We start from the raw sequence: 22,427 nt of genomic DNA, 5'->3' as shown, positions 1-22,427 counted from the left end.
ATCAAGGAATCAATCACTTCATGGTACAAAAGAATCTGAAGAGCAGGCCTTGAGTTCCAGATCCTTCTGCTTGTGGGTAGTTTCTCACAGCACAGACAAAATTGCAGCACTGGACGCAGTAGGGAAAGTTTGCACCTAAACCCCAACAGGCAGGCAGCCTCTGATCACACAGGGCCTTGGAGAAGACGTCCTTGTTCCCCACTGGCACTCCACTGCAGAGGAACTCAAACAAATCAGCAAGAAAAAAGCAAATAATTCCATCAAAAAGTGGCCTAAGGACATGAATAGACAATTCTCAAAAGATATACAGATGGCCAACAAGTATATGAAAAAATGCTCAATATCACTAATTATCAGGGAAATGCAAATTTTAAAAATATGAGATACCACCATACTCCTGCAAGAATGGCCGTAATTAAAAAATTAAAAAATAACAGATGTTGGCATGGATGTGGTGAAAGGGGAACACTTACGCTGCTAGTGGGAATGTAAATTAGTACAACCACTATGGAAAACAGTATGGAGATTCCTTAAATAACTAAAAGCAGAACTACCATTAAATCCAGCAATCCCACTACTGGATATCTACCCAAAGGAAAAGAAGTCATTATATGAAAAAGACACTTGCATATGCATGTTTATAGCAGCAAAATTTGCAACTGCAGAAATATGGAACCAACCTAAATGCCCATCAACCAACGAGTGGCTAAAGAAAAGGTGGTATATATACACCATGGAATACTACTCAGCCATAACATAAAATGAAATAATAGCATTTGCAGCAAACTGGATGGAGTTGGAGACCATTACTCTAAGTGAAGTAACTCAGGAATGGAATATATGGAATACCATATATTCTCATTTATAAGTGAGAGCTAAGCTATGAGGACACAAAGGCATGAGAATGATATAAGGGACTCTGGGGACTCAGGGGAAAGGTGGGAGTTGGGTGAGGAATAAAAGACTACACACTGGGTACAGTGTACACTGCTCCAGTAACAGGTACACCAATATCTCAGAAACCACCACTAAAGAACTTATCTACGTAACCAAAAACCACCACCTATTGCCCAAAAACTATTAAAATAAAATGTGTAAAAACCACAATAATAAAATGACCTGATTTGGGGGGAAAAAAAAAGAAGAAGAAGAAGAAAGAAAGGACAAGGCAGCTTCCACTCAAGAAGACGACAGGGTAAGACTTTCTCATGGTAAAAACAAGTTTGGTATAAAGAATGTAAGCACTGTTCTGTGAAAAGGTTGGGGATATATAGGCAAAAACATGGGGGGAGGGCAACAAAAGGTAAAGTATCACAGCATAATAAAGGCCGTATATCATGAGCCCACAGCTAACATCATACCCAATTTTGAAACACTGGAAGTTTTTCTTCTAAGATCAGGAATAAGACAAAGATGTTACTCAGCACTTCTACTCAACATAGCACAGGAAGTTCTAGCCAGAGCAATGAGGCAAGAACAAGAAATAAAGGTATCCAAATTGGAAAGGAAGAGGTAAAATTATCCCTATTCACAGATGACATAATCTTATATGTAGAAACCCTAAAGATTCTACACCAAAAAAAAAAAAAAGCTGTTAGAACTAATAAATTCAGCAAAGTCGCAGGATACACACCACACAAAAATCAGTTATATTTCTATATCCTAAGAATGAACAATCTGAAAAGGAAATTAAGAATACAATCCCATTAACAACTGTGTCAAAAGAATAAAATACTTAGGAATAAACATAAGCAAGTAGGTAAAAGACTTACATGCTAAAAACTACAAAACACTGCTGAAAGAAATTAAAGAGGACAATTAAATGAAAAGACATCCCATGTTCATAAATTAGAAGACTTAATATTGTTAAAATGTCTATTCTACAAAGCAATGTACAGATTCAATGCAATCCCAATGACATTTTTTGCAAAAATAGAAAAACTATCCCAAAATTCATATGGAATCTCAAGCAACCCCCAAATATCCAAAACAATCTTGAAAAAGAACAAGGATGGAAGCCTCATACTTACGGAATTTAAAAATATATTACAAAGCAACAGTAATCAAACCAGTGTGGTATTGGCATAAATACAGATATATAGACTAATGAACAACAGAGAGCCCAGAAATAAATCCTCATCTATATAGTCAAATGATCTTCAACAGGGATGCCAAGACCACACAATGGGGAAAGGACAGTCTCTTCAACAAATGGTATTGAGAAAACTAGATATCCATATGGAAAATAATGAAGCTGAACCCCTATCTTGTATCATATAAAAAAATTAACTCAAAATCTGTTAAAGACCTAAATGTAAGACCCAATATAAAACTCCTAGAAGAACACACAGGGAAAGGCTTCCTGACACCGGATTTAGCAATGGTTTCTTGAATATAACACCAAAAGCAGAGGCAAACAAAAGCAAAAGTAGACAAATGGGCCTTAACCAAACTAAAAACAACATATATCAAAGGACAAGATCAATCGTGTAAAAAGGCCAGCTACAGAATAGGAAACAATATATTCCAAATTCTATAATCTCACAAGGGGTTAGTATCTGGAATTCATAAAGAACTCTTACAAGCCAACAACAACAACAACAAAAAACTCAATTAAAAATGGAAAAAGGACTTGAACAGACATTTCTCCAAAGATTTTTAAATGGCCAACATGCATATGAAAAGATGCTCAACTTCCTTAATCATTAGAGAAATGCAAACCAAAACCACAATGACATATCATCTCACACCCATAAGGATAGCCCATATCAAACAAACAGAAAATAATGAGTGTTGGTGAGGGTGTGGAGAAACTGAAAACCTTGTACACTGTTGGTGGGATTGTAAAATGATGAGCTACAATGGAAAAACAGTATGAAGGCTCTTCAAAAAATTAAAAATAGACTACCATATGATCTAGCAATCCCACTTCTGGGCATATATCCAAAACAATTAAAAACAGGATCTCCAAGGGGTATCTGTACACTCGAGTTAATTGTAGCATGTTTCACAATAGTCAAGAGGTAAAAGTAACCAAAATGTCCATTGACAGATATAAAGGCCATACCTCTTTAAACGTAAAGAATGTATCTTTACATTTAGAGATAATACAGGCCGGGCACGGTGGCTCACACCTGTAATCCCAGCACTTTGGTAGGCCAAGGCGGGCAGATCACCTGAGGTCAGGAGTTCGAGACCAGCCTGGCCAACAGTGTAAAACCCTGTCTCTACTAAAAATGGAAAAATTAGCCAGGCATGGTGCACGCGCCTGTAGTCGCAGCTGCTTGGGGGGCTGAAGCAGGAGAATCACTTGAACCTGGGAGGCAGAGGTTGCAGTGAGCCAAGATCACACCACTGCACTCCAGCCTGGGTGACAGAGCAGGATTCCATTTCAAAAAAAAAAAGAAAAGGTAAAGATAAACATTATGGACATTTAAGGTGAAACAAGCCAACCACAAAAAGATAAATACTATATGACTCACTGACACAAAGTATAAAGTGGTCAAATTCCTAGAAACAGAAAGTAGAATAGTGGTTGTCAAAGGCAGATGGGGTGGGGCAGGAATGGGCAGTTGTTCAATGGGTACAGAGTTTCAGTTTTGCAAGATGAAAAAGTTCTAGAGATCTGTTGAACAACAATGTGAATATACTTAACACCATCAAACTGTAGATTTACAAATGGTTAAGGTGAAAATGTTTATGTCCCGTGTTTTTCCACCACAATTTTTTAAAAAAGGCTAAATAGTACCAAATCATGCAAGAGAACAGTCTGAGAAAAAGAAGAGCAATAGGACAACAGGAGTTTGCATTTGCAGCAGTAACATTGAATGTCAAGGGTGGAGAAAGAGCAAAATGAGGCCTCCAGGCTGCCACCACACTTCTGGCTCAAGCTGTTTCAGATCCAATTTAGAATAAGGCCTCCGTTAGTCCTGAAGACTTAATGGTCCTTTTTTAAAGTCTCAAGGTTACATGGGCAAGAACTTATCATGGTTCCTCTAAAGACATCCTGAACAGAGTACACAGTTCCTCGAATCTTCACCTAGAAACAGCAGGAATCCTCAGTGGGTGGGAATTTCCCCCGACTGACCTAGCCATGACCTAGATTGGATGCGCCTGCAAAGGGGCCTTGAGGACTTAAGTGTAGTTAGAAAAAGGAGAAGCCAAACATTCCATGCTCTATTTGTTAAAATATCTGCTCCACCCTTTTCTTAACTACAAATTTTAAACTTCTTACGTTTGCTCTTTTCCTTAGATGCTGGCTAATGGAATTTGAGCATCTGGCCTTGACAATACTTAGAAAGAAAAGAAGGGGAATATATTCCAATTTTTCCACAGCTGCAAAAAAAGCAGACATCATGTTGTATCATAAGGTTATTCTCACAGTGATGAATTGAGAGTGTTCACAAAATATCAATATGAATCTCTTTTCCAATGTTAAAGACTTTTAGTTCAAAGAGTAATTGTTCTGTTTTCTGTTCAACAAAGCAGTCATTTAAGACATCTGGATTTTAGTGTTGCTACATACTTAAAATGTAGTCCTTAATCTCCAAAAGACTGCAATTTGATTGGCTGCTGTCATAATTTGCATAATTTTTATACAAAAACTTATCTGCTTATCTGTTTATTTAAATCTTATTACCGTGTTAAACTAGAAGAGGAGCTTTGGCACTTTCTTCTCCCTCCATGCATGAAGACTAATAAAATCCATGACTCCTCTGAATTCTTTATTTAAACAAAAGGTTTGAAAGTCTACTTCTCATTTAAGTCAATGTAAGCTAATGGGATAGATGAGGATAGTCACAGGGGATAGAGGAACAAATTCAGTAAGTGTCTCTTGATGACAGATCAAGAGACTATAGTAAGAGACAGAAGGAATAAAATGCCAGGGAGACATGAGTTCCAGTCCTTGCTTACTACTGTGAAAGGAAAATCAATCTTGGGGCCCCAAAATCACTAAGCTAAAGAAAAAAAGTCAAGCTGGGAACTGCTTGGGGCAAAAGTGCCTCCCATTCTTTTTTTTTGAGACAGGGTCTCACTCTCCCACCCAGGCTAGAGTGCAGTGGCCTGATTTCAGCTCATCACAATCTCAGCCTCCCAGGCTCAAGCGATTCTCTTGCCTCAGCCTCCCGAGCAGCTGGGACTACAGGTGTGCACCACTACTGTCTGGCTAATTTTTGTATTTTTGGTAGAGATGGCGTTTCACCATGTTGGCCAGGCTGGTCTCTAACTCCTGACCTCAAAGGATCCACCTGCCTCGGCCTCCCAAAGTGCAGGGATTACAGGCGTGAGCCACCGCGCCCTGCCGCCTCCCATTCTATTCAAAGTCATCCCTCTGCTTACTGAGATACATACATATCTGATTGCCTACTTGGGAGAGACCAATCAGAAACTCAAAAGAATGCAACCATTTGTCTCTTATCTACCTATGACCTGGAAGCTTCCTCCCTACTTTCAGCTGTCTCGCTTTTGTTTCAAGTTGTCCCACCTTTCCAGACCAAAACCAATGTTCATCTTACATATATTGATGTGTCATGTCTCCCTAAAATGTATAAAACCAAGCTGTGCTCAGACCACCTTGGGCACATGTCATCAGGACCTCGTGAGGCTGTGTCACAGCACATCCTTAACCTTGGTGAAATAAACTTACTAAATTGACTAAGCCCCGTCTCAGATTTTTGGTGTTTACACTACTAACTTGGGAAAGGACTTATCTTTCTCTAGGATGTCTTAATTTCTTCAACTATAAATGTAATGAATAAAAATAGCTTCCTTTCTGATCTACTTTATTCTCTATCCACTGGATATGAGTACACATGTAGTTCCAGCTCTGGGTACAAGAAGTCTTTGTTTTTGCTTTGAATCGCATTGATTTTTCTTTTACACCACATGTTTTATAGAGATAAGCACAGCTGAACAAGATTTTAACCCGAAGCTCTTTGGGGCTGTTTCGCTGTGGGTGCAAAGGTGGAGTGGGGCTGTCAGATAATTACCAGTGTTTTCCATAGAGCCAATGGCCTCCCCAGGTCAGCAGGCAGAGCCCAGCTGTAGTTTTCTTCCAATGGTTTCGAAGCGTTTTAAAGAACACCGTCATCTTCTAGAGATTTGCTAGGTTAGTAGAGGCAGAAAAAGAAAAAAAAAAAATTTATCCATGATCTTCATGTAATGTCCCTATTACTACTCTATCTTCCATTCTTTTATCCTCTCCCACTCTTTTTCCCACTCATTCCTCTTCCTCCTTACCATTTCTCCTCTGGCCTCAGCTCATCTTCTCCCTTCTATTCCCATCATCTGCATCTTCTCACCCACCCACACATCCACCTTTCTTTCTTCCTTCACGTATTTCCACCTAACCTATACTTCTTCCCTCTCTGATCACTTTTTCCTCATGGTAATAGAGGGAAGAGGGATGGGGCAGAAAGAGAGGAAGGGAATTCCAGGCTTCCTCTGGTTTTTCTGACTCCTTACAGCCTCACTGTACCACTGTTTAAGAGTATACATTTGTCTATCCATCATAAGTGTCCCAAAAACACAATAATAATACGAAGGGCGAATTCAAAATAGAAGAAAATACCAGGTCCTCAACAGGAAAAGAAACAGAAAACATGTATAGAAAACTCAATGAAGAGGCAATGCACATGGCTATCTAAAAATGTTCAACTTCCTGAATAATCAAAGACATGCAGATTACAGAGATCATTATTGACCAAAATAATTTTTTAAATGATCGTATTCACTGATGACATAATAAAATGATAGACACTCATACATTCCTTTAAAGAAGGCAAAGTAGGAAGACTTTACTAAAAAACAGAGTGACATAACAGAATATCTTTATTCTTCATGACACTTATTATTTGATGATGCTTATATTCACTTGCTCGTTTATTAGCCTAATCCTACTGGAATGTAAACTCTATGAGAGTAAGGACATTGTTCTGGTCACTGCTGTATCCCAGGCCTAAAGCAAGATCCGGCATACAATAGCTGTTTAAGAAATATTTGTTCAATGAATAAGTTAAATAGCAATTAAATATTTTTTTACCCCAAATTTGTACTGATGTGGAAAAAACCCAAAACATAATGTTAAGTAAAATTAGCAGGATAAAAAGCCATATATAATTGGCATTATCCCAATTATGTTCAAACATGAGTATAAATTAAAAAAAAAAAAATAGAATTAAACAAAAACAAATTTTTTTTTTTTTTTAGACAGGGTCTCACTCTGTCATCCAGGATTGAGTCCAGTGGCACAATCGTAGCTCACTATAACTTCTGGGCCCAAAAAAATCTCCTGCCTCAGCCTCCTGAGTAGCTGGAACCACAGGCACGTACCACTACACTTGGCTAATTTTTTGTTAGAGAAAAGGTCTCACTATGTTGCCCAGGCTGGTCTCAAACTCCTGGCCTCAAGCAATCATCCCACCTTGGCCATCTAAATTGCTGGGATTACAGACGTAAGCCACTGCACCTGGCTCAAAAACAAACTTTTAAAGTAGATCCCTCTAGGTTGTGGAATGGTGGGTGATGTTTATTTCATTTTTAAAATTGCAATGTACTTTCTAAGTTTTTGAAAATGAACTTAATTAGTTTCTAGATAAACAAAAATTTAAGAAGAAATTTTTTATGACTATCTGTTAGTGAGGTATATAGACCAAGAAAAAGAAACTGTTTCCACTTAAAAGTCCAGTTCTTTTATGACTCCCTTTAAATTCCATTGGTTAAAATTCCTCTCAAGGCGGCCGGGCGCGGTGGCTCAAGCCTGTAATCCCAGCACTTTGGGAGGCCGAGACGGGCGGATCACGAGGTCAGGAGATCGAGACCATCCTGGCTAACACGGTGAAACCCCGTCTCTACTAAAAAAAAATACAAAAAACTAGCCGGGCGAGGTGGCGGGCGCCTGTAGTCCCAGCTACTCGGGAGGCTGAGGCAGGAGAATGGCGTGAACCCAGGAGGCGGAGCTTGCAGTGAGCTGAGATCCGGCCACTGCACTCCAGCCTGGGCGACAGAGCGAGACTTCGTCTCAAAAAAAAAAACGAAAAAACAAAATTCCTCTCAAGGGAAGAAACATCCTTATCGAAAGCAGCAGTGAAGCCAGTGCCAGGGAGACCATCTTCCTGTGAATCCCATACACCGTCAGGCTGACACATGATTCCAAACCCCCAACTAATTATTGAACTCCTCTCCATCTGACCCTAAATCACTCCTTCATTCAAGAGCCCTTTAATAAACACCTATGTGGTAGGCTCTGTGCTGAGTGTGAGGGCAGAGAAGAACCGGTCTCATTCGTTCTCAAGTAATCACAACTGTCAAACCCACAATGCTAACACAATTATACAATTATGATTGCAGTACAGTGAGATAAATGAGTCAGCACAAGGCTTTGTGAGAGTCTGCCAAGAATGAACCTAACCTGGTCTAGGGCTGAGGGGGTGACGCACAGTCAATGAAGTCTTCCCTGAGCCCTGAAGAATGAGGAGGAGTCACTAAAGTAACGAAGGAGCTTTGTGGATGCTATTGTCTGAATGCTGTGTTCCCCAAAAATGCTGATATAGAAGCCCTATCCCCAGTGAGATGGTATTAGGAGATAGAGCCTTCGGGAGATAATTGGGTCATGAGAGTGGCTCCCATGAAAGGGATTAGTGTCCTTATAAGACTAGACTCAGCAAGAAGAGATATCTACAAACCAAGGAAGCGGGCTATCACCAAGCACTCAACCATACTGGCCCTGACTTTGGACTTCCAGCCTCCAGAACTGTAAGAATTAAATTTCTGTTGTTTAAGCCACCCAGTTTTTGTTTTTTTTTTTTTTTTTTTTTTTTTACAGTAGCCCAAACTGAGAGTGTACAAAGGCATAAATGACAGTAAAGTGTGTTGAGAGAAAAATACGTAGGTAGTGAGGGGAGAACTAGGTTCATGGCTGAGACCCCTATAACAAGAGAGAGATTAACAAGAGAAAAACATACATATTTATTTAAGGTAAGTTTTAGGCGACACAGGAACCTTCCTAAGAAAATGAATACCCAGAAACAGGTAAATTCATGTATTTTTATGCTAGGTTTGATGCAGAGTGGACGGCCGTGGAGAAGTATGACTGGAAAAAGGGGGTATGATCTCACGGTAATACGCTAGGGAGAACTTAGCAAGGCCTGTTTGTTCAGATTCTTCTCTGTGTACCTGTGTCTTCAAAGATAAGGGCATTCCTTTCCTCGATCCTATACTCATAGGATGAGCACCTCTCACAGGAGGGTCTCATACAGAAGAAGGTCAAAGACTTATTTCATGGCCTGCTTCAGGGGAGAAGAGTGGAAAGCCACAAAGTGACTTTCCTGCTTCAGTTGTTTCCTCTAATGCCAACGAGTCATATTTTGGGGCAGTGTGTCCTGTACCCCATCAACAGCAGAGTAAAAATTGGAGTGTCTAGAACAGGGGTTCTCAACCTTTAGTGCAGGACTTGTTAAAAACACAGAATCCTGGAAACTGCCCCCTCCCCAAAGAGTCTCATTTGTTTTGGAATTAAGCTGTCATCTTCACTTTTAACAAGTACTCCCATGTTGGTTGTAATGGAGGTCACCACTATACCAGACTTTGAGAAACAGTGGTTTAGAGATAAAGGATTGAGGACCACGGGCGGTTTAGAAAAGACCACCTTGAACCCACACTAAGGACTTTGGCTATTATTTTGAAGACAATGAAAAACCTTTAATGAGCTTTAAGCAGGTGGGTGATATAATCATATTTGAACTGTTAAAAGACCACTTTGTAGCAGAATGAAAAATGAACTGGAAGAAGCTAAAATTAAAGCTAAAGAGAACCATTAGGAAGTTATTGCCATAATCTCTAGGCACCTAAAAGAACAAACCAAGATAAAGGATGGATTTGGAAAGCTTTAGAAAGTAGAAATTGGCAGCACTTGGTGGTTCATTGACTGTAGGAAGTGAGAGAGGAGGAACCAAGCCAGGTTTTTGTGCTTGGGTGACTGATTGAATAGTGATTCCAATCATTTAGATTTGAGTGGTAGGTTTGTGGAGAAGAGTAGTGCGGTTTAAGAGACACTGAATTTGACATGCCTGTGGAGCATCCAGGTGGAAATGTTTTTCTCACTAGACAGTGAACCCCTCGTGGGCAAGTTCTGTCTATCCATCTGCAGCACCAGAACCTAGTAAAGCGCCAGAATGAATGAACCAACCATCCCATCAATGGATGGGATACTATTGGCCCCATTTTGCAAAGGACTATACTGAAGTCCAAGGGGTGGAGTGAGGGAGGGTTCACAAGTTAGCAACAGCTCTGGGACTCGAACCCAGGGCAGCTGACTCCCGCAGTGACCACGAGATCCGCGCGAGGCCCTCCCCCGCCGCGCCGGCCAGGCCCGCACCCCCTACCCTCAAGCCGCGCAGCCGCCTGCACCCACGACGCCTGATGCTCGGGTACCCGAGGCTCTCGGCCCAGCGAGACTCCAGAGGCTCCGCCCAGCGCCCCGGGCCCCCATCCCGACTACCACCCCGCTCGCGCGCCCGTTCCCAGCGCCCCGCACTCCGCTCCCCGCCCGGACGCCGCTGCACTCACCACGGCTGGTCCAGCTCGCGGCTCTGCCTTTCCTGTGTGCTCCCTCCAGATTCCCCGGCTCGTTCAAGGGAAACCGCTGCCGCTGCCCTCGGGTTCCGCCGCGGGTCTGCGAGCGCGCGCGGGCCGGGGGCGGGAACCGGCTTGGATGCCCAGGGACGGTGTGGGTGGCAGGGCCTGCCGCCCTGAGGCTGCCTTTCCCCGCGTTCCCTCGTTGATTGGCTCATTCTTCCTTTCATCCATCCATCCTTTGCAAATATTATTATATTTGATGGGAAGTCTGCCAAGGTAACACTGCTTTAGCGCCTGGAACTAAGTCGGAAAATAAATTAACTAAATGAACAAGGCCGTTGGAGATGGTGCTCCGTGCCATGAAGAAAATAAAACGGGTGACGGAAGGCAGCGCGGGTTGGGGGAGAACTGCGTGAAATTAGGCGGCCTGTGCTAGGCCTTCTGAGTACGGGGCCATTGGTCTGAGACCTGAATGTCAAGAAGGAGCAGCTGAAGCAAAGATCCAGGGGAGAGAGCCTGGAGAGGGAAGGGCCTGTGCAGAAGCTCAGAAACCTGGGGCAGTCTGGCGAGTTGCAGGCCGGTGCGGGTGAGGCAGAGAGAGCTAAGGAGAAGGGCCAAGCCAAGCGAGGAAGCTGGAGAGGTGGAGACAGGCCACCGCGGCCAGGAGTTTGGACATGACATTAAACAGGGCGAGAAGGCATTGAGGGGGTGCAGTCAGGGACTGGTGGGACTGGTTTCCATTTTACACATCTCTCTGGCCACAGGTGCTTGATTGGATTCTAAAGAACAAGAGAGTAACGGAGAAGCTAGGCCAATGCCAACCTCCAGACAGTTTACACTCTGTACTTGCCCCCCAGATTGGTGTGGGTGGGGACCAAGCCAGGTCCTTCTTCCTTCCAGCATTCAGTCAGCCAACTTTTTTTTAAGACAGGGTCTCACTCTCTCAGGCTCTAGTGCAGTGGCACAATCTCAGCTCACTGCAACCTCTGCTTCCGGGGTTCAAGCAATTCTCATGCCTCAGCCTCCCGAGTAATTGGGATTACAGGTGTGTGCCAACAAGCCCAGCTAAATTTTTTTGCATTTTTAGTAGAGACGGGGGTTTCGCCATGTTGGCCAGGCTGGTCTCGAACTCCTGACCTCAAGTGATCCACCGACCTCGGCCTCCCAAAGTGCTAGGATTATACGCTTGAGCCACAGCACCCGGCCTGTCAACCAACATTTGAAAGTGTGCTAGGCCCTGCAACAGGCACTGGGGATATGCTCAAGTACAATGCCCTTCATGGTTCCTGCCCCATGGCGCTTGAGTCTGCGCATTTCCTACGTGTAGACTTACCTATGTCCCCCTAGTTGAATGCTTCAGAACAAAAAACAAAACAAAAAAAAGGCGGTGGGGGGAAACATTCAATGAAGTTATGGTGCAGTAAACCTATTCCTTATGCCAGGGTGCACCAGTCCTCACTGGGTCACACTATTTAGTAGCAAGAACTTTCTAGCCCTCTCTCCTGAGTCTCTACCTGTAAACTAGGGGACTGAGAACATTACCATTTTTAAAAACCCTTCTAGCTTTAAAATGTTGTCATAGAGTATGGAAGACCATTATTTTCAGTTCTTCTTTTCCAACTATCTAAAGCGTTTATGTGTGGAGATAAGCTGCTGAGCTGCTCACCTGCAAGCTAGAAAAATCTGAGACTTGATGCTGATGTTCCAAGGTTCAGACTCAGCATATGCTTTAGGGCTTCAGCATGAAAGTGGTTCCCCAAATAAGAAAAGGTCAGCTTTGATGAACTTTCCGTAATTGTCCAATCAGAACAATCTAGAAAGAATTTTTTTTTAACTTCACACATATGTATGCTTTTTGCTGGTGTTGTTTTGGGGCTGATTTTGTTTTGGATTATATGAATAGGGAGTTCTGTACTCATTTCCGTTCTTCAGGGCCCCTAAAGACCAGATCCATCATGGCTGGGACATCTGCATCACGTGTGAATGTGAGTATGACCACATGGAATGTGCTCATGCTTGTATGTTTGCCTGTGGATTTTCCCCTAGAGCCAGAAGGAATGCAACCCTGAGGACCATTTTAGACTTCTGACCTCCAGAATTATAAGATAATAAAAGTTTGTCGTTTTATGCTGCTAAGTATGTAGTAACTTATTACAGCAGCCACAAGAAACGAATTAGTACACACTGTCTTAGAATATGCTTCCTGGAGAATTCGACCTGGGTGACAGGTTGATATTTCAATACTTTTAGTGAATCAGTATTTAAATTATTTCTGTCCACCATTTATGAAGTCCCACACAAACCTTCAGTGTCCCCATTCCTCCTCTCTGCCCATCCTAATCACATCCTTCCTGCATAGCTCCCCTTCACGCAGCCTTTCCTGATAGCCACATCCTTGTTGACCTGCCCCTTTCTTGAATGATGGTAATATTTTTAGTCTGCATCACTTATTTCTGCTATGCATCCTGTATTTTTATAAGAAGGATGGAAATATAGGAGATGGAGGGAATCTGAATACACACCTGCAGGCAGATGTGTAGGTCGGAGTGTTGGAGACCTATACCAATTCTGCTCTCTTCCAAATCCCATTTTATGAGGATGCATTCAGATTCCAGCATAATCAGGCTCAAGCTCTAGCCAGCCCTTAATGGGTTCCTGCAGCCCAACAGAAACCTGACAGTCTGACTTAGGCAGCCCCAAGAGCTTCTGTTAGGCTGGGTGCGGTGGCTCAAGCCTGTAATCCCAGCACTTGGGGAGGCCGAGGCGGGTGGATTGCCTGAGGTCGGAGTTCAAGACCAGCCTGGCCAACATGGTGAAACCATGACTCTACTAAAATTACAAAAATTAGCCAAGCGTGGTGGCAGGTGTCTGTAATCCCAGCTACGTGGGAGGCTAAGACAGGAGAATCGCTTGAACCTGGGAGGCAGAGGTTGCAGTGAGCCGATATCACGCCAAAGCACTCCAGCCTGGGCAAGATCAAAACTACCTCTCAAAAAAAAAAAAACCTCTTAGTCAAGGACTAACACAAGTTCCCTCTCACAGTCAAAGAGAGTCCTGGAGAGCTTCCTCTGCTGATCCATTTTAAGGATCTACAATGCCAGAGAAGACTCAGGTCTGACACTCTGGCTCTTAGATGCCTGGAACAGTGCCTCAGGCACAGTCCCTAAGGCTCAATGGCACATTCATGCCACAGAGAGGACCAAAGACAGATCCAAATATCCAAATGCACACAGCCAGAGAGAAGGGTTTGGCTTATGTACTTCCTTTTCCATGTGCTCTGTTCACTATCGCTGACAGCTGAGTGAGGTTCCCAAGGAGCAGAAAAGTCATCCCAAGCAGCTATTTGGAATTTGCCTTGGTCTTCAGCCTTACCTGGGATCTTCAGAGAAGACCATTTTTCACTGTCAAGGATAGGGACTTGTGTCTCTTTTCACATCTAACACATTGCCACATATACTACTATACTTATTGCATATTGAAATAAGTGACACATTGAAAGTATGGGCCCCAGTTGCTTACAAAATGAATTTATGTTCCCTTGAGGGTAAATGTACTGACTGACACCCAGTAGATCCCAAGAATAGAAGAGTCTTACTTACATCTCAAGATCTCTAGCATTTTCCAAATATGGTGGCTGACCATCCCAGTAGCTTCTCATTAGTCCAGAACCAATCCTGAGGTAACATTCTCTTGGCTCAGAACCTGTTTTGTTTTGTTTGTCTGTTTTTTGAAAGATGCAGTTTTGCTCCTGTCACCCAGGCCAGAATGCAATGGCGTGATCTCAGCTCACTGCAACCTCCACCTCCTGGGTTCAAGCAATTTTCCTGTCTCAGCCTCCCAAGCAGCTGGGATTACAGGAGCCCACCACCACGCCTAGCTAATTTTTGTATTTTTAGTAGATATGGGGTTTCACCATGTTGGCCAGGCTGGTGTCCAGCTCCTGACCTCAGGTGATCCACCTGTCTTAACCTCCCAAAGTGCTGGGATTACAGGCATGAGCCACTGTGCCTGGTCTTGGCTCAGAATCTGTTATTAAGGATGTTAGAGGGAAATGACCTTGGCCTAGAAATAGGGTGAGAAGAAACTAAGACAGGAGTGCCATGGTCATTCAACAGGAAAGAGTATTTCACTCTCCAGTCAGATTGCCCCCTACTGTGGAAGAGTGTTCAAGAACATAAGACAAGAGAGAAAGAATCGAGGTTTAAGGTAGTCCCACATTTCAATTTTTTGCTCATTGACAAGATAGAGATATATAATTTTTTAATATATGTATCAAAAAATTCTATTTGCAACCTCCCTCTCATTTGCATACATCAACTACATATGGCTAGAACAGCAATGATGGCATGCTGAATTGCTGGTGATTGATTACCTAGAAAGTGGGTACTGTGTGGCTCTCACCTCTCAGTTACCCCCTCCCTGCCTTTGCCTCCTCCCTGAAGCCCCTGAAGTTGGTCAGCTTCACTCAACCTGGTGGTATAATAAAATCCATTGCAGGGGTAGGATTTGGAGTGGTTGGTGAACCCACCACTCTAGAGTCTGAAGCTTACAGGTGTAAAACAAAAAGGAAGGAAGGAAGACTGGTGGAATAAATAAACCAAAGGTAAGTGGAGCCCCCTTTGCCATTCTTATCCTTTTTCATAACTGTTATGTTGTATCGTTAAAGTGTAGTGTACATTTTGTCTCCTTACCTAACATCCATTGCCCCTTTCTTCTTTCCTAACAGGAACTAAATTTTGTTCAGACATCCACTCTTCACCTTCCCAGCCCCTGTTTGCCTGTAACTACAAAGCAGGTGACTAGATAACCCCATCCCCTTTGCCAAGGGTTAGTTTACACTCACTTTAGGTAATCACAGTCATTCCTCTTCCATCTCCAATGATTAGATTAGGAATAGATCATGTCACTCGATTTAGAACAGTCTTAAAAGGAAGTCTGCTGAGAGATCTCTAGGAAAGGTTTCCTCTTAAAAGGGAGAATTCAAGAAAGAAATGGCAATCAATGTTAAAAACATTAGCCTAGGCAGGCCAGGTTCAGTGGCTCACGCCTGTTACCCCAGCACTTTGGGAGGCCGAGGTGGGAGGATCATCTGAGGCCAGGAGTTCGAGGCCAGCCTGGCCAACATGGTGAAACCCCATTTCTACTGAAAATACAAAAATTAGCTGGGCACGGTGGTGCATGCCTGTAATCCCAGCCACCTGGAGGCTGAGGCAAAAGAATCACTGGAACCCGGGAGGCGGAAGCTACAGCAAGTCAAGGTCACGCCACTGCACTCCAGCCTGGGTGACAGAGTGAGACTCCATCTCAAAAAAAAAAAAAAAAAAAAAAAAATAGGCTAGGCAAAATAGGCCAGTCACAAAAGACCACATAGGATATGACTCCACTTACATGAAACCACCAGAAGTGGCAGATGCATGAAAATGGAACATGGATTAGAGGTTGTCTAGGACTACAGTTGGGGGGAGCTTGGGGAGAAGTGGGAAATGATTGCTAATGGGTATGGGATTTATTTTTAGAGAGATGAAAATGTTCTAAAATTGATGGTGGTAGTTGTAGGACAACCCTATGAATCTACTAAAAATCAGTGAAACATAAAGTTTAAGTGGGAAAATTGTATGGTATGTGAATTATATCTCAATAAAGCTGTTTTTAAAAAAAGAGAAAGAGATGGTCACACTTTTCTCCTATTGGGTCATCTATGTGTACGTAATGCCTGAAACTGCTATAGTCATTCTTCATCCATGAAGGGAGCCAGCCCTGGGGCAAAGCCAACTCACAGACAATGTCCCAGGGAAATGATAAAGAGCCCAGGTCCTCAATGACATCACGGAACCAAATGGTTGTACTGTGTCTGGAGTTTGCCCAAACTCTGGGACATCCTATTATGTGAAATAATAAATTATCTTATTGTTTAGGCTAGAGTCAGGGTTTTCTGTTCCCTGGAGCTATAAGCACCAACTTGATAAACTGCAAGCCGTAGGCTATATTGGTGGATAGGAAACACAATGAGGACAGTGATAAAAAAATATATATATATGATGGCAAGGTTTTTTTGTGTGATTTTTGTTGTTGTTGTTGTTGTTTTTAACAGAATCTTGCTCTGTCGCTCAAGCTGGAATGCAGTGGCATGATCTCTGCTCACTACAACCTCTACCTCCCGGGTTCAAGTGATCCTCCTGCCTCAGCCTCCTGAGCAGCTGGGACTACAGGTGTGGGCCACCAAGTCCAGCTAATTTTTGTATTTCAGTAGAAACTGGTTTCACCATATTGGCCAGGCTGGTCTCGAACTCCTGATCTCGTGATCCACCTGCCTTGGCCTCCCAAAGTGCTGGGATTACAGGTGTGAGCCACCGCACTGGCCTATGGCAAGGTTTTAAGGGTGAAAATCAATGACAGAAGAAAGCAAGTTGACATCAACAGGATGCTTACCCTTTGGTTTTTCCTAAAATCATCCTCCGGTCATTTCCCTGGACCTTGGACCTGTGCTATGCTCTTTTTCTGTAGATTCCTTAACACTAAAATAGAGTTAAAAGTTTTAAAAAAAAAAGATATAGTGTTCTTATCACCATTAGTAACCTTAGTATGTAGCATCGCCAATGAAACCTGCTTGTGGGAATAGGTGCTCCCTAGGGTCAGTACTTTTATCACGGACAATTGTGTACAAATTCTTTTAACACTTATCTTGGTTTATTTGCTCATTTTTTGCATACAGATATTTCTTTAGACTACTTTGTTTCCCCTAAGGAAAAAAATATGAAATGGTGTTCTTGTGGTATTTGTGCTTAAAATCCTTTCCTTATTATGACCTTTAATATCCACTGAATCTACTGCTACCAGATTGGAAACATGTAAATGAGGCCTTTCAAGAAACCAACAGGTTCCTAGGACAGAGAATACTTTTTCACATTATTGCATGAGATTTTATGAGAACCCTCTATGTTGCCCATTGTCACCCATGACCTATATGGGCCCTGCCTTTTCCCGAATGTGACTTCTCTTGTTAATGTGTTTTCTTGTCATCCTTTGCCACTTATTCCTCCTGACTCCAGCTAGGCCCTGGTCGGCACTTTCCAGCTGCCTGTTTAATATGACAGTGAGTAGGAACAAACATAGGGCCCACATTGATTGTATCAAGCCAGGTCTCCAACATTGTTTGCAAATTTTAGTTTTCAGGAGTAAACCAAATTCTAAATACCCTGGAACAAGAAGAGGGAACTTCTACCTGGAATGAATTTTAAGTTTTTTACTTTGGTAATTCATTTTTTCATTTCCAGGAGCATAGAGTCCAGCAGTTTTTTGTTGTTTTTTTTTTTAGGAAACCAAATTTCAAACAAAACAGTAATTATGGTATTGTCATCCTAATACATTACCATATAATAACAACTCTGAATTTTCTTATTTTTTTAACTATGAATTGCTCTAAGAATGGGGCACTGGAGAACAACAGGTACTCACCATCATTATAAGACTTTTTTGGGGAATTTTGGTTCTGGCAAGGTAGTAGACCTGCAAAGTCTCCCTATTTCCAATACCTAGAAATTCTGGTTAAAACATAACAAGAGGATTCATAGTGCATAACTGAACTTGCTGTAAAGGAAGCTTCATCCATGGGGCCAGAAAATAAGCGGGACCTGAAAGCTAAAATGGAAATACATGAGCCGATGATGTGATTGCCTGGCTTGAGGGTTCCAGCTCAACAATCTAGGAGCTATGTCTCAGCACAAGACATGAGAACTTGGGTCCTCCAAAGTCAGGGAGCTGGAAGCAAAACCTCTGACTACATCACTAGGGAAAAAAATTTTTTTAAATCTACTCACCAATGTGGAAGATGACAAGGAAGCAGTGTGTCCCAGCCCGAGCTCTAGGTGGAAAAAGAGTCCCCAAATAAGTGATAACACCAAATCTGTGCCTAGGGTGGGTTTTCTAATTTGAATACACATTATCTCAGTGGTACAGAAGTCTCAAAACTGGGAAAGTTAATATAAAAATTTGTCCCAGACTGATAATAGCTTTGAGTGTCTGACAGAAGCAAACACAAAGGCCTCTGGGGGAACGCTCCCATACCAGGCCAAAAAGGATTTTCCTGTTTTTTGAAAAACCTTTCTAAAGATGTCACAATTTTTTAAAATCACAAAATACATGAAAAAAATAATTTACCTTGAGTAAGTGAGGGAAAAAAAAACCCAAAGGAGAATTAGAGCCCCACAAACTTAAAATAATTGAATTATAGTTTGAAATAAAGTAGTTCAAAATGATCAAAATCATTACTAAACATAAAAATTTAAATCTTAAGAAGAATACAAGGCACAAAGAAAAACAAAATAGCAAAATTTTAAAAGAACTCAGTATAATACCCAGAAAGTTTTAAAATGCATAGTTACTAAAATTAAAAATTCAGTGATAAGTTAAACAGGAGGTTAAACACAGCTGATGAGAAAATTGTTGAACTAGAAGACAGATGTGAGGATATTAACCAAATACAGCAAGAAGACGAAAAAGAGAGGCAAAATATAAATAAGAGTTAAGGTGCTGGAAGACAGAATGAAATCCAATAGATGTCTAATAGGAGCTCCAGAATGAGAGAGTAGAGAGATGGGAAGAGGCAGTTTTCAAAATATAACAGCAGGCCCGGTGCAGTGGCTCATGACTGTAATCCCAGCACTTTGGAAAGCTGAGATGGACAGATCACTCAAGGTCAGGAGTTCAAGACCAGCCTGGCCAAACATGGCGAAACCCCATTACTACTAAAAAAAAAATACAAAAATTAGCTGGGCATGGTGGCAGGTGCCTGTGATCCCAGATACTCGGGAGGCTGAGGCAGGAGAATCCCTTGAACCAGGGAGGCAGAGGTTGCAGTGAGCTGAGATCAGGCCTCTGCACTCCAGCCTGGGTGACACAGCAAGACTCTGTCTCAAAACAAACAAACCCAGCAGATACATCAGACTGAAAGTGCAGAACATTAAAGGCAAATCTTACAGGGAAGCAAAGGAAATCAAATGAAAACATATAAATGGATGTGACCTTACAAAAGGTTTCGACACAAGTGGAGGTTGCAGTTCTTGGTTCTGCCACTTGCTGCTGGGCTGTGGCTGTGATTCTGACTTGCCCCTCTGTTATTCATTTCATACCTCCTCACCTCAGGCCAGCCCTCAGCTGGCTAGGCTTTTTGTTTTTTTTGTTCGTTTGTTATGTTTGTTTAATAGAGACGGGGTTTCACCATGTTGGCCACACCAGTCTCGAACTCCTGGCCTCAAGTGATCTGCTTCCTCAGCCTCTCTCAAGTGATTCCCCTGCCTTGGCCTCCCAAAGTGCTGGGATTACAGGTGTGAGCCACTGCACCTGGTCTCGAGCTAGGCTTTTTGTATTGGTTTGTTTTTGCAGAGGGCAAGGGGGATCTGATCTGCATTCCTGGAGGATTGAGTTCTGGGCCTGCCCGGTTGGAAGTGTAGTCGTCTGTCACTAACACTCGCACCGGATATGGCAACATAAAGAGGTGCCCAGGGTGTTCTTCTGGGTTTCATGCATTCATCTTCCTGCCCTCATTGTACAGCAGCAACTTTATTTCCCCTTGAAAACTGTGGTGACTTGTCCCTGATGAGAAAAAATCTTTTGCTTAGGGCCTCTGGTGACTTGCTTCCCTTCCAGCTTTAGCCGGCTTAACTGTAAGCTGAGTTGGTAGGGCTGAGCCAGGTCAACAAAGAATGCAACATCTCTGGCTTGGTGTGCAGGCTCCCCTAGCTAAGTTCCAGATCCTAGTCATTTCCTCGGTGTGGATGCTCCCAGCATCACATAGTAGACCAGGTGTTTCTGTCTGTCTCCCAACTTACCTAGAAATACGAAAAGCAGAAGGGACAGGATTCCATTCCTGGAGGACGTTCCACAGTATGACCAGCTGTGTCCAATCCAAGAACATCTCAATATGAAATAACAAGAATTTAAGGGATCATGTCATATGCACTCTTTTCCTCCTCCTCTCTTTGCTGCCGCTACTATAAGTTTTTCTCAACAAACCTTCCTTTACATTTCAATAGTATTTGTATGATACGGGGTGTGTATGTGTGTGTGCATATGTCTGCATGCTCACCCATGCCCCTTGCACATTGCTAGCTGTCTCAGCCCGGGTTCCTCAGTAAGTAGAGTTTGTGGGCTAGGGCTCATGTGTTGTTACTTTATGAAGACATGCAATTCCAAGGAGGAGGATGAGAAGCAAGGGGAGTGCAAATGCATGTCAGCCCAAATGAGGATGTGGTACTGAGCTGACCACTGTTAAATGTGACCAATTGCTTCATTCAAAGGGGCAGTCCTCCAAAAAATCCATATAAACTGAGTCTCAGGAACCATCCCATAGAGGAGAGGTAGGTGGAAGGATTTATCCACCAGCTCTTGCCTCCCACTGGTCAAAGGTTTGCCCCACAGTGTGTTAAGAACCTACACGTCCAGGAAGCACAGGTGTGGGTGCTGAGCAGGGCTTCGCAGCTGTGCCAGCAAGGGAGCCCAGGGAGAAGGAGGCAAGAGGCTTGGGTTCCATCTGACAGTGCCTCTCTAAAGTCAGCCAGAGCACATGCAAAGCTGGTCACCACAGTGACAACCAGACAAGAGGTAAGTGGGGTCATTAGTCACGAATGAATACTTGTGTTGGACACACTGACTAAAAACCCTGTTGTGTGCCTGTATTGACCAGCTGCTAGTCTAAGCTTCAAATTCAGCAGGACTATTAATCCCTTAGTGCTAGAATTCCTTTATTGGGTATTAAATTTTCTATACAATGGGGACATGGAACAAAAATTGTGGACAGAGGTCACTGAGTATTTGTGAGATAATCCATCTTCAATTCTACTACTTAGTTCCCTGACTCATGTACTCTGGCTAATGAAAGAACTGCATCATATATTGAGCTGGTACAAAGAATATTCTTAATCTTACAGGTAGCACTTTATATTGAAAGCTTTTATTTAACTGAGGCCATCAGTGAAGTATAATAGGTCATTCCACCATTCTATAAGGCCAGCTGCTTCTGGGTGTTGGGTATCACATAAGACCAGTGATTCTCATTTGCTATAACCTGTTATTTAACATGGGGTCCTTGGTTAGAAGCAATATTGTTCAAGAAACTACAATCATTTATAAGGCCTCCAGTAAGTCCCCAGACAGGGGCTCTGGCAAAGCATGACCAAAGCCAAGTCTCTGAATCCTTCATGGGTCTTACTGTATGCTGATCTGTCCGTAGACACTGGAAGCATGATTAGATCTAAAGGTCAAAATCAGATCGTACCAGATCAGCAGAGGAGCCTTTTCATGCTCTGAGCTCACTGAAACCTGGTAGCTTTTCATTCACCTCTCAAGTGGGTACTGGAGCACACACAAATCTTATACTTGTTGCCTCGAAAACATGTGCCTTCTTTTGGTAGAAGGTGCAGTGCACAGCACCCTTCCCTTATTCTGACGCGTTGATGCAGTGGACTAGCCAATGTGATGTCTTTTGGGTTGGTATGGTAGTAAAAGTTCCTTGTCCTTAGGGCCACATTGTTCCAGTGACCATACATCATGATATTTTCAATATTGAATATATCACTGTTTATTCCTTCACTGTTTTGTTTTTGTTTTGGGATTGGAGTCTTGCTCTGCTGCCCAGGCTGGAGTACAGTGGCCCTGGTACGATCTCAGCTTGCTGCAACCTCCACCTCCCAGGTTCAAGCAATTCTCCTGCCTCAGCCTCCCCAGTAGCTAGGATTACAGGGGCATGCCACCACGTCTGGCTAATTTTTGTCTTTTTTTTAGTAGAGACAGCGTTTCACCATTTTGGCCAGGCTGGTCTCGAACCCCTGACCTCAAGTGATCTGCCCGCCTCAGCC

General features: G+C 42.8%; 1 protein-coding gene across 16 annotated transcripts in view; it reads right to left on the bottom strand.

The window, feature by feature from the left end:
• Positions 1-22,427, bottom strand: part of AGK (acylglycerol kinase) — a 140,770-nt gene that overhangs the window by 91,000 nt on the left and 27,343 nt on the right. For 7 of the 16 annotated variants that reach the window (XR_012432940.1, XR_012432942.1, XM_074036154.1 and 4 more), the window contains exons 1-2: positions 10,567-10,608; positions 5,991-6,105 (exon numbers count right to left, since the gene is read on the bottom strand). Coding sequence is in view for 3 of the 16 variants with exons in the window: in XM_005550968.5 (XP_005551025.3) it covers positions 5,991-6,091 (101 nt within the window). In the remaining 13 variants the exon portion in view is untranslated. Of the gene's footprint in view, positions 1-5,990; positions 6,106-10,382; positions 10,844-22,427 lie in introns of those variants that run through there. The other 9 variants (XR_012432941.1, XM_074036152.1, XM_074036160.1 and 6 more) reach the window with 3 other exon arrangements.

Source organism: Macaca fascicularis, chromosome 3 (genome assembly GCF_037993035.2).
Source record: "Macaca fascicularis isolate 582-1 chromosome 3, T2T-MFA8v1.1".
Classification (NCBI taxonomy): domain Eukaryota; kingdom Metazoa; phylum Chordata; class Mammalia; order Primates; family Cercopithecidae; genus Macaca; species Macaca fascicularis.
The sequence above is the reverse complement of the archived record's forward strand: the minus strand, read 5'-3'. Positions and strand labels throughout refer to the sequence as shown.